The sequence below is a fragment of the Grampus griseus genome (assembly GCF_964374135.1).
Source record: "Grampus griseus genome assembly, chromosome: 6".
Taxonomy (NCBI): domain Eukaryota; kingdom Metazoa; phylum Chordata; class Mammalia; order Artiodactyla; family Delphinidae; genus Grampus; species Grampus griseus.
The window spans coordinates 104,359,587-104,372,290 of record NC_139000.1 but is presented as its reverse complement, the minus strand read 5'-3'; the positions used below and the strand labels follow the sequence as shown (position 1 = coordinate 104,372,290).

The 12,704-nt window shown below is 40.0% G+C and overlaps 1 protein-coding gene across 1 annotated transcript in view; it reads right to left on the bottom strand.

The window, feature by feature from the left end:
* The window catches only part of ELP3 (elongator acetyltransferase complex subunit 3), a 113,417-nt gene that overhangs the window by 28,988 nt on the left and 71,725 nt on the right, over positions 1 to 12,704 (bottom strand). Inside the window, exons 11-14 of the mRNA XM_082655906.1 lie at positions 6,143 to 6,233; positions 3,555 to 3,620; positions 1,754 to 1,981; positions 744 to 825 (exon numbers count right to left, since the gene is read on the bottom strand). Coding sequence (XP_082512032.1) covers positions 744 to 825; positions 1,754 to 1,981; positions 3,555 to 3,620; positions 6,143 to 6,233 — 467 coding nt within the window. The remainder of the gene's footprint in view (positions 1 to 743; positions 826 to 1,753; positions 1,982 to 3,554; positions 3,621 to 6,142; positions 6,234 to 12,704) is intronic.

Here is a 12,704-nt window from a genome sequence, read left to right as displayed (position 1 = left end):
TTTTTTAAAAAAAAGTGTCATTTCAACTTTCATTTAATAATGCCATAGTCTAATGGGAAAACAAATGCTGGAGGGAAAATAACCTGAATCTTGATCATGGCTTTCACCATGTTAGCTTCTTATTGAGAATAGCAAAGTCTGTGAGGACATGAGTGAAAGGGTGCATATGTGTTATTTCTTGCTCCACTTACAGCAGGCCTTCCTTTACATGCCCACTTCTCCATTTACCTGATGTCCTAGGCACGGTAAGGGGAAAGCTTCCAAACAGGGGAAATCTGTTCCCAAGGAACAAAGTCACTGAAAACAATTTTTAAGGAGCAAGGAACTCTGCCTTTCAACATCTGGTACTGGCAACTAGGTTCTGTTTTAATTTCCAGAATGATACTGACAAATCTCCACACTGACTTATGATTTTCTTAGATCCATATCATCAAATTTCATTTTTCCCAGACAGAGTAACTGGGCACAAAGCACAAGAGACCAGTGTGACAGACCACGAGGAAGACAGGATATGGATTACTGGCCTGGCCACTCAAGAGATGGAGAGCTTCTGCAAGCTCTATTCTGCCAAACTGCTTACAGGAATTTTCTTTGTGCTTGAGCACCAGCCTTTCCCTATTTGGCTCTGCCCAATTTTGAACATAATAATCATATATGGGGAAAAGAGAGGCCTGAGGTACTTTTCATTGTGGTACCAAGTTAAAGGTGTGAACGAATCATGAACTTTGCCCTCCCCCAGTTACCTGATATAACAGCTATTTTCCCAGATCCATGTTCTTCTCTAGCTATTCTTTCTGCTTCCTCCATCAGTAGCATGCCAAATCCCTGTAAGAGGCAATGGAGGGGTTAGGGAATTAAGAAGGGAAGAAGTCATTAAGAGGGGTCCATAAAACAAGAAGGGTAATATTTTGTAGCTGCTAAACTCTTTTAAGATAAGAGTGACAAAAAACCATTTACGGGGGTAAGGAAAAGTTTCACTATTCAATTATACCAGAAGCACACTGTAGCAGACTAGGAATAACTCTGCAACAAAAGCCATCAAAAGGTATTCTGTGGGTGACTAATCTAGTCACAGCAAGGGGGTAATTGCCTCTCGACTTGTCTCTTTTTAAACAAGTTCTAGGCAATCTCCAGGTGATGAAAGTCTGGGGCATCTACCCTTGTATTATTAGTCACCCCTTCAGTTTCTAAAAGCTTTTTGAAACCAGGCAATATTCTTAAATCACCAATATGGGGGTTTATGCTACATCCACCATTAGCAGTTTTAACCTATTCTCCTGAAATTTAAAAAAGTGAGTTATTTATTTAGGTTGTTTGGGGGAGTGGAATAGTGTTCCACTACATATATCACATAGCTTGCTTGTCTTTACGAAGTGCTTTAACATTTCATAAGTGCTTTCTTTCAAATTATCATCTCCTTCGATCCCAAAATAGTTGAATCATACGAAATTGCCAGTATTAGACCATTACTGACTTTCAAAAATAGCAATTTCATACGGTTCAGTCTATTATTATATTCCACTTGACTGAGTCTCAATTTGTCTCTCCCTCCCCCTCGCTCACACCCAAAGGGGAACAATTTAAAGAGAAAACATCTCTGAACAACTGTAGTATTATACTGGTTCCTGTTTCTACACTTCCCGAATTTCCCCTCTCCTTTTCCTCTGCTCCCACCCTTGCCCCATTCTTTTTCTCTTTTCCTCCTTTGAGCAATTTCTTAATCACAGTCAAACAGAAATGGAATACAGGATACCTGATGCTGAAATTTAGTGGGATCCCGACTGCTGACGGGGACGACACTTCCATACACATGCAGCTCTCGGACTATGGACACCCCGCCGACCAATTCGAAACGGAATGTCTCCTCTGAGCACTTCCGTAATCTCAGGAGGCCAATCAAAATGTCTTGATCGGGGTCTTCATAGGATAAGAATGTCTCCCAGCCACCATTTGCAACATAATCTCTTCTTACCAATTCAACCTGTTTCATAAAAAGCCACGCAAGAACTTTTTTTTTTAAACTAGAGAACAAAGTACGTTTCTATTATTATATATGTTTATTTAGACTAATATCCACGACTAGGGATAAAGAGTAAATAACCACAAATTATGTTTCTTTTTACTTGTCTCCTCTCAATAGCACTGATTAAACGAGAGTTCATGACTTGTTCGTGGACTATAAAAAAGGAAACCAGTTTTACAATTTCATAAATATCTGAACCTCATTAACCTTGTGATTCTTACAGTTTGGCTCAGTAAATGCTTCCATGTATTTAAATCTGATCCTCCATGAAGAGTCTCTAAGGTAAAATTATACATTATGTCACGTGTGCAGCTCTTGGGAGCACCCTGAGGCCCCAGAACTGTCAGGTACTCAATGGTTTTCTTTTCTAGTCCTTACCTCCTCCACTAAAACCTGCTTTTAGGGGAAAAAAATGTGTTATTGGTTACTTATTCCTTGATGGAATTTTTTAAAAAAGTATCCCACAGGACCTTTAAAATAGTATGCCTAGTTATGAGATTAACACGTTAAAGAAAATCCAATCACCGGAGAGGTGCTTTTGGGGAAGCTTTTGTGTTAGCAGTCTACATGGGCTTTTGACTCTTGCTTCCTGCTTGAGTGTCCCTCGTACTTTGCGTAAATATAATCAATATGCATGCAGAGAAAGCTACATATGTGGGCATGGTCACACCCAGATACACTGAAAATGGGCAGACTGGACCCACAGCGAGGTGAATAAACAGACTAATACTGATATTCCTCCTCAACTTAATGTTTGCTGGATAACTGGATTGCACAAGAATTTGACAAAATGACTAACTATGCTTGGGTCTACTTTTTTCCTCAAAAGATCCAAAATGTGAAAAACGTCAATCAAATAAACAATTCACTTTGAGAACAGGAATATCGATGCAGATCTACTCTAGCCTTTCTCAAATGGGCTCCTACACGACAGCTAACCCCCACAGAAAATCTGGCAAATGGCTAACACGATGTCATTCTAGGAGAGAAGTTAATTCATCACGAACACGTTGTGTGGAACCCCTGTTGATATGGCTGATCTATTCGCTTGATTACCATCAACAGGCAATAATTTAACAGTTGCACACAGAGATAAGCACATGACACTCAGCTTTACCTAAAGGTAGCCACTAGTCACATTTGGCTATTTACATTGGAATTACTTGAAATTAAATAAAATTAAAAACTAAGTTCTTCTTTGCACTAGCCACATTTCAAGTCCCATGTGACTGGTAGCTGATATCCTATTAGATGGCACAGATTATAGAACATTTCCAACACTACGGAAAGTTCTACTGGACAGTGCTGATCTACAGTGAAGTTCTAACTTGGTTTTCCTAACCTGGCTCTTCTAGAGTTGAGCCACCCTCATATCTGGCTTTCCTGGCTTGACTTCATTCTGAATTACTCTTTGCTCTTAGTTTACTCATTAACTTCTAGGGTTTGGTCCTACTGGTAAGTAGGTGTAGGCCCAGGCTTGACAAAGATTAATGAACAGGACCCAATCTCTCTATAAAATGAAGAAACTAACCTGGTATGGACGCACTTTGTGATGAATTTCTTGGATTCCAACCTCTCTGGTTCTCACGTCTCGACACTGCCAAAAAAAAAGAAAAGAAAGAAAGAAAGAAAAGAAAGAAAAAAAAGTGGGAAGGGGGGGCAAATATAAAACTGGTAACTAATTCAATTTTTATTGAAACTTCTCCACCAAATCCTGGGCTCAAAATTAAGTTTGGACATAATTTACATTGAGGTAAAAGAAATGAATTAAAAATGAAGCCATCTTTAATAAACCTGAGGATAGGGAAAAACAACCTAGAAATACATGAAGTTGGTACAGTATTGCTTTTAAAATAAGTTTAGAATCCAAAGGAGATCAATATACAATATTGAAAGTAAAGAACATACATTCTAAAATCTGAAAATCCAGAGGATATAACTGTATCTGAAAGTGCAACCCAAAACTATGTCTACCGAAGAGTAAAAACTGAATTCCTGGGCTTCCCTGGTGGTGCAGTGGCTGCGAGTCCGCCTGCCAATGCAGGGGACACAGGTTCGTGCCCCGGTCCGGGAGGATCCCACATGCCGCGGAGCGGCTGGGCCCGTGAGCCACGGCTGCTGGGCCTGCGCGTCCAGAGCCTGTGCTCCGCAACGGGAGAGGCCACAGCAGTGAGAGGCCCACATACCGCAAAAAAAAAAAAGAAAAAACCCAATTCCTAATTTTTTAAAACCTTCACCATTTTATGGCAGTTAACATTTTTAGCATCACCATATTTGTATCATTTTAGGAATGTCAGAAAGAGGGAAGCTAAGACTGCTGTTTTTTGCAGAGAAGGGCTCTGTGGAAGAAAGGATGCGAGGGAGGAAGGAAGGGAAGGAAGAAGAATGGAAAGAAAGAACCTTGAGCTATTTATTATACAATCTGAACCACAGTCACAGATTGGCTCTTTGAGTGTCCCTGGGAAGCACAAAGCTGCCTGTGGATGATACGGAAGCAGTGCCTGGTCTGCACGGCCAAGCTATGTGATGTAACTCTTGCTCCTATTCCACAACCCAGTGTGCAGGCTACACAGCCTGACATTTATAATTACAGTTACTATTATATGCCCTATGATATATTTTCCCCTATAGAACTGTAAAAATTATTTCCAGGATTCTAACATTTTCCATCAGTGAGAAAAGACTGCCATAGGAAATCTGATGATGTCATGCAGCTATACTACTAATAGTATATTTAGTATATATATGGATGGAATTCCATGAGAAAAGTAAGAGCTCATTATTCAGTTCTAAAAGAACTAAGCTATTTCCATGCCCCGGGAACCCATATTACATACTTTTAATGAACACTTGCATGCTTTTTTCTTTTTTTTTGGAGGGGAGGGGAATGCTTTTTAAGGCAGAGATTGGTGTGTGCTTATTTTCTAGTAAAGACACTGCCTATGTGAACTGGATGTCTTTCGGTGTGACTGCATTCCAGTCTTCAGACTCAATCCCAGTTTACCTTACGACAGGCTATCACGGTTTAAGAGGGGTACAGGGTTAAAAACAGTGCCTGGTTGATGAGGTCAGCAGGCTGAGCAGGCCGGGTGGGTCACTGGGCAGTGGTATTCTCAGGAGGAGGAGCTGGACGACAAGGACAGGCAGGGACTTGGAGGCTGAGTAGGCACACGCTCTTGTTTGGGGCTTTCATTACTGTACATACATTTGCTGTTTTTCTAGAACTGAAATTTTTTTGGGGGGAGGGTAGAATAAGCCATAATGTTCACAAATTCTCCTACGGACAAACAACTTTCTGAAAACTTTTCTCCATAATATATTGACAGAGGACAAAATGTTTTGGGTAGGTCCACAAACATGATATGCAGTCCTCTCAACGACATCTTTCGAAGTGGGGTCCATGTTTGCACTGTGCATGAGAACCTCCCACAGCTCCATCCCAGATGGAGTGAACGAGAATCTTTGAAGGCAGAGGCCAGGAATCAGTGCTCAGGCCTAGACACCCTCCTGGCCTTTTCTCTTTAGCCCTAGAAATAGCTCCTAGGGCACTGAGTTTCAAACCTTATCGTGATTTCAGAATCATCTACAGACTGTCAAATTGCAGATTCCTGGGCTCTTTCAGGGAAAGCAGAAAGGAGGTGTTTAGTAAATATTTGTGAAATAAATGAGTGAGTGAATAGACATGGGGGTGGGGCAGGGCGAGGGAGACTGGTATATCTGGGCAATAACATTGCTAATTATTTCAGTATGTAAGCCTTGTTTCTTCAACGGTTGTATTCTTCTCTAACCACTAGTCAAGAATTGAACACCCAATACTTCAAAACAAAAAAAAAAGTTTTTTTAAAAAAGGAGTTGAACACATAGTTGGCAATCTGAGAAGGCAGGAAAAACAACCATTAAATTGACAAACCTACGCTCTTTTAGAAGAAAGCAGAGGGGTGTAGGGGATAGGATGCAGACTTTGCAACCACTAGCTTCAATTTCAATGTGTTATACAGTAAGAATGGCTTCAATACATGAAAGCTTTTTGACCAAACCTGTAAGTTTGTAATGTGATAGTATCACAGGTTTTCGCGTCTCAGACTACTTTGATCTCAACAGTTATGGTCAGACTCTTACCTGTATTCCAAGGTCTTTCATTCTTGCAAATGCCAGCTCTCTCAAGTTACCATGCTCTACTCCTGAGCTGACTAAGGGCATTGGAATATCTCTGTAGGAGAAAAACATCAGCTGTTGTAAAATATAAGTCACTCTCTACAGCAGTAAAAGGCAGGGATATTTAAAAAAACAAAAAGAACAAAACCACCCCTTCCCCACCTCAAAACCGACCAGGAAAGCAGAGGTTGAATATTCTGACCCAAAAGCAAGGTTCACCGCTTTTCTACCTCCCAGTTTTCCCATCTATGAAATTATGATTTTCACCTATCACTCAGGGTTTTTCTAAGAAACATCTGATGAAAACACTATATAAGATTACAAAGTACAAAACAAATGCCCAATAACCATTAGTAATGATTTTTGGCTGAAGAAACAGACATCTGTACTAAACAAAACAAGAAATAAAACTGTTTTTTACAAAGTTTTTACAAAGTCCAATTTCAGAGGAGAAATAAAAATTATTATTAACACACTGATTTATAGCTTACAAACACTTTCCCATACAGTTGCTGAATGACAAGTAACCAGGAAGCGCACAAGCCTGGCTTAGACAACTGGTCTCAAAGAATAAATTTTTTCCCATTTCCTAAAAATCTAAATTAGAAGTGACTCTGCATTCGAAGAATAAGAACTTGCCTAAAGATGAGAGTAGATAAAAATTTTTTTCCTGGCATTAATATAGTGTAAAGTGCCCAGTACCAAGGAAATGTCAAGCAAAAGTTGAAATTATGAGTTTCATTTTAGTAGCCCCCACTATCCCTTCTAGACAAAAATCAGTATCTAAAGACAGTTTAAAAAAAAACCCTAAAGTAAGAATACGCTCAGCACATCTCCAGTTTAAAGACAAATCCCCTATTTCTTTTGTCTAATATTTGGTTGATTAGAAGACTTGGAGAATATGTCATTTATCTTTTCTTCTCATTTTTGCTTTTGAATCAGCTTGAGTCTTTTCCTTCTCTTTTCACTTATCCCTCCAAATGTTAAGTAAATAAAATTAGCTAATTCATCTATTTGATTCTAATAAGATATTCCTCAATCACTCAAAAAAGTATCAAAAGCCAATTGATAAGCATTAGAAACTATACACAATAAATCTATCAGGCTCTGGAAACAACTATAAAGCACTGATAAGCCAAAATTCTTTAAGAGAAAGACATACCAAGGAGTTCAAAGTGAGAGCAACATAAAAAACATATTTTAGAGTGATTAGTTAATAGATACGGTTTACTTATACTTTCTAGTAAAATAAACTTTCTATCTTTGGAACTATAATTTCTTAAAATCAAATTCATCTTAAATCAGTAAGCAGATGAAACCGAAAGAAGGCTAGTCAACTAAAAAGTATAGTTTATTTTAACAAGAAATGCACAAACAACTGTTTTAAATATTTTACTATTTCATATTATATAAGTCAAAGTTAGTCTTCCACATGTCCCTTTTAACCCTGAAATATTTTATAAATCACTCACAAATACATACGTATAGTTTCACAACAGAATAAAATTTTGAACACTGTTATACATCATGTGAAATTAATCTGATAAAACCAATGGCAACCACTGTTAGTGATAGGGACAAAGTAAAGGGACAAATTAGGCAATTAAATAGTTAATCCCACTAGGGGATTGTAAGTAAAGAAAAAAGTATGGGAGACCCCTGTAAGTTAATGGTCATTCAAGAAAGCAGGTTTGCTTAACCACAAAGCCAAGCAGGCCTGCTTAGCAACAAAACCCATGCATGAGACAAGCCCTAAAACAATAAAAACAAGGGTGACATGAGACCTACATCCTGCCCAGTGAGCTCAGTAAGTTAATGATCCCTAGGACATGCTCTCTGCACACATAAAAAACAGTACTTTATGGAAAGGTGACATTTCAAAGTGAAAGACCTGAAATAATTTTTCCATAGTGCCATGACAGTCCTGGCTTGACCATGTAGGGACAAGAAAACTCCCGTGCCCAATCTGGAGGAGGAGCTGATGATGGAAGCACGACGTCTACTCAAGAATGAGGAAGAAGGTGGTCTTTTCACCCTCCCCACTTTTCCTTTGATTACAAAACTGTAGCCCACTAAGTTCTCAGGGCGCAGCACCTTCTTGCCCAGCCGCTTGTAAGCCTCACAAGCATCCTATTCTATTCTAATAAATCACTGCTTATCTATCACTTTGACTCTCGCTGAATTCTTTCTGTGCTGAGACATAAAAGACCGGGCTCCTTGGGGCCCCCCTGAAACGACACTTATCGGTTTCGGCAGTACCCATTACACGAGATACATCTGATTCTTGTTATTCATGGCAGTGAAGTCCTATAATGTGCCATGAACACTGAATTAGCAAACAGTGAAGCACTGCTCCTATGGAAAATGCAGGGTTAGGTTCCTGTGAGCCTTTAGTCCATTTTCTCCAACTGATCAACATGTAACCTTGCTTTATGTGGGTTTCCAGCTAAAAACACTTTATTTAACACAGAATTGATTCGGTAACATTGCACTTGTGGCCAATAGCACTATAATTCATGCTGCAATGAAGCTTATCTAACACATTCATTTTCTTTGTAAGACACATCACAGCCTTCTTGTACTTAGGAACACTAGATAGACAGCACCTCGGCACTACATGTGGGGGCTATTTTAAACAGCAAAATCAACAAAAAGCATAAAAATGTGAAAAATATGTTATTAAATGGACTGTGAAAGGACACTTGTTACAGTATGAGAGCTGAAACAAGTACACTGCATCATGCCAATATCCTGTTCCTCACCAAGCCTCCAACTACCAGTCTAGCATCCACCGATGACTCCTTCTGTATCACCGTCCCTATAATAGACATCAACGGTGATTATCTATTTCTACCATCCCTTCTGCATTTATTAGTTGAGCTTGTATATTAAGGAAGAATGTTCCCTTCTCTATTTATTCATTTATTTATAAATGCATAGATTTCTATTTTATTCAATGAGCTGTAATCTGATATTAACAGTATTTATTTTGTTGCTTACATTAGATTTGGTCAGTGGGCATGCATTCAGGCTGGCTTTGGGGTCCTTTTGACATGTTCCCACCATTCTTTGAATATTTCTTTACTTTCTGGAACAACATGATGTTACACGTTGATCTTATATGTTTGCTGCCCCAGTCCTAGAATTGGCCACTTATCCAAGCATCGCTGATTCCTTTTAGTGGAGGGTGGTATTTAGAAACCAAGATCTGAGCACTCATTGTGCTCATTACTATTGAGGTATCATTGCCTCTAGACCCTTTCAGTGTACACAACTAAGAAATTTATGTATGTATACACATATGTGTATATATATTTATATTCATATATTCAAATATATAAACATTATAACCGTTTCTACATACAAATTTAAAAAGCTGTGAAATCATGCTGATAATTACAATTCTAATCCAGTGCCTCAGTGTTCTTTTCAGCTTTCTACCCTTCAATGTCTGTAAATCCCTTTGGACAGTGAGAAACCTGGCTTCCTTATCTTTAGTATATTTATTTGCTTGCTAAATCAAACAACTTATTTGCTCAATACAACCAATCTCCCAACTACTCTTGGTGACACCTCTGCACTCACTATTACTCTACATTTCTTCAGATGCCAAGCATGCTGCTCTCAACACCTCTGTGGCACTGCTCTGGAGGTGATGGGAAGGGGAGATGAAGGGAAAGGAAGATGGGCTCTACAAGTATTGTTAATAATGAACCGGTCCTTGGGCTTCCCTGGTGGCGCAGTGGTTGGGAGTCCGCCTGCCGATGCAGGGGACACGGGTTCGTGCCCCGGCCTGGGAAGATCCCACATGCCGCGGAGCGGCTGGGCCCGTGAGCCATGGCCGCTGAGCCTGCGCGTCCGGAGCCTGTTGCTCCGCAACGGGAGAGGCCACTGCAGTGAGAGGCCCGTGTACCACAAAAAAACCAAAAAAACCAGTTTGCCACAAATAAACAATACAGTAATAATGAACCGGTCCTTTTTTTTTTTTTAACATCTTTATTGGAGTATAATTGCTTTACGATGGTGTGTTAGTTTCTGCTTTATAACAAAGTGAATCAGCTATACACATACATATATCCCCATATCTCCTCCCTCTTGCGTCTCCCTCCCACCCTCCCTATCCCACCCCTCTAGGTGGTCACAAAGCACCAAGCTGATCTCCCTGTGCTATGCGGCTGCTTCCCACTAGCTATCTGTTTTACATTTGGTAGTACAAGTAAGTACATGCCACTCTCTCACTTTGTTCCAGCTTACCCTTCCCCCTCCCCGTGTCCTCAAGTCCATTCTCTGTCTGCGTCTTTATTCCTGTCCGCGTCTTTATTCCTGTCCTGCCCCTAGGTTCTTCAGAATCATTTTTTTTTTTAGATTCCATATATATGTGTTAGCATACAGTATTTATTTTTCTCTTTCTGCCTTGCTTCACTCTGTCCATCCACCTCACTACAAATAACTCACTTTCGTTTCTTTTTATGGCTGAGTAATATTCCACTGTATATATGTGCCACATCTTCTTTATCCATTCATCTGTCAATGGACACTTAGGTTACTTCCATGTCCTGGCTACTGTAAACAGAGCTGCAATGAACATTGTGGTACATGACTCTTTTTTGAATTATGGGTTTCTCCGGGTATATGCCCAGTAGTAGGATTGCTGGGTCATATGGTAGTTCTATTTATAGTTTTGTTTTTTTTTTTGCGGTACACGGGCCTCTCACTGCCGTGGCCTCACCCACTGCGGAGCACAGGCTCCAGATGCGCAGGCTCACCGGCCATGACTCACGGGCCTAGCCGCTCCGCTGCATGTGGGATCTTCCAGAACCAGGGCACGAACCCGTGTCCCCTGCATTGGCAGGCGGACTCTCAACCACTGTGCCACCAGGGAAGCCCTATTTTTAGTTTTTTAAGGAACTTCCAAACTGTTCTCCATAGTAGCTGTATCAGTTCACATTCCCACCAACAGTGCAAGAGGGTTCCCTTTCCTCCACACCCTCTCCAGCATTTATTGTTTATATATTTTCTGATGATGGCCATTCTGACTGGTATGAGGTGATACCTCATTGTAGTTTTGATTTGCATTTCTCTAATGATTAGTGATGTTGAGCATCCTTTCATGTGTTTGTTAACAATCTGTATATCTTTTTTGGAGAAATGTCTATTTAGGTCTTCTGCCCATTTTGGATTGCGTTGTTTGTTTTTTGATATTGAGCTGTATGAGCTGCTGGTATATTTTGGAGAAGAATCCTTTGTCAGTTGCTTCATTTGCAAATATTTTCTTCCATTCTGAGGGTGGTCTTTTCGCCTTGTTTATGGTTTCCTTTGCTGTGCAAAAGCTCTTAAGTTTCATTAGGTCCCATTTGTTTATTTTTGTTCTTATTTCCATTTCTCTAGGAGGTGGGTCAAAAAGGATCTTGCTGTGATTTATGTCATAGAGCGCTCTGCCTATGTTTTTCCTCTAAGAGTTTTATAGTGTCTGGCCTTACATTTAAATTTAATCCTTTTTTTTTTTTTTTTTTTTGGCGGTACGCGGGCCTCTCACTGTTGTGGCCTCTCCCGTTGCGGAGCACAGGCTCCGGACACGCACGCTCAGCGGCCATGGCTCATGGGCCTAGCCGCTCTGTGGCATGTGGGATCTTCCCGGACTGGGGCACGAACCCGTGTCCCCTGCATCGGCAGGGGGACTCTCAACCACTGCACCACCAGGGAAGCCCCTTTAATCCATTTTGAGTTTATTTTTGTGTATGGTGTTAGGGAGTGTTCTAATTTCATTCTTTTACATGTAGCTGTCCAGTTTTCCCAGCACCATTTATTGAACAAGCTGTCCTTTTTCCATTGTATATTCTTGCCTCCTTTGTCACAGATACAGTGACCATATGTGCGTGGGTTTATCTCTGGGCTTTGTATCCTGTTCCATTGATCTATCTTTCTGTTTTTGTGCCAGTACCATACTGTCTTGATTACTGTAGCTTTGTAGTATAGTCTGAAGTCAGGTAGCCTGATTCCTCCAGCTCCATTTTTCTTTCTCAAGATTGCTTTGGCTATTCGGGGTCTTTTGCATTTCCATACAAATTGTAAAATTTTCTGTTCTAGTTCTGTGAAAAATGCCTTTGGTAGCTTGACAGGGATTGCACTGAATCTGTAGATTGCTTTGGGTAGTATAGTCATTTTCACAATGTTGATTCTTCCAAACTAAGAATATGGTATATCTCTCCATCTGTTTGTATCATCTTTAATTTCTTTCATCAGTGTCTTATAGTTTTTTGCGTACAGGTCTTCTGTCTCCTTCGGTAGGTTTATTCCTAGATATTTTATTCTTTTTGTTGCAGTGGTGAATGGGAGTGTTTTCTTAATTTTTCTTTCAGATTTTTCATCACTAGTGTATAGGAAATGCCAGAGATTTCTGTGCATTAATCTTGTATCCTGCTACTTTACTGAATTCATTGATTAGCTCTAGTAGTTTTCTGGTAGCATCTTTAGGATTCTCTATGCATAGTATCATGTCATCTGCAAACAGTGACAGCTTTACTTC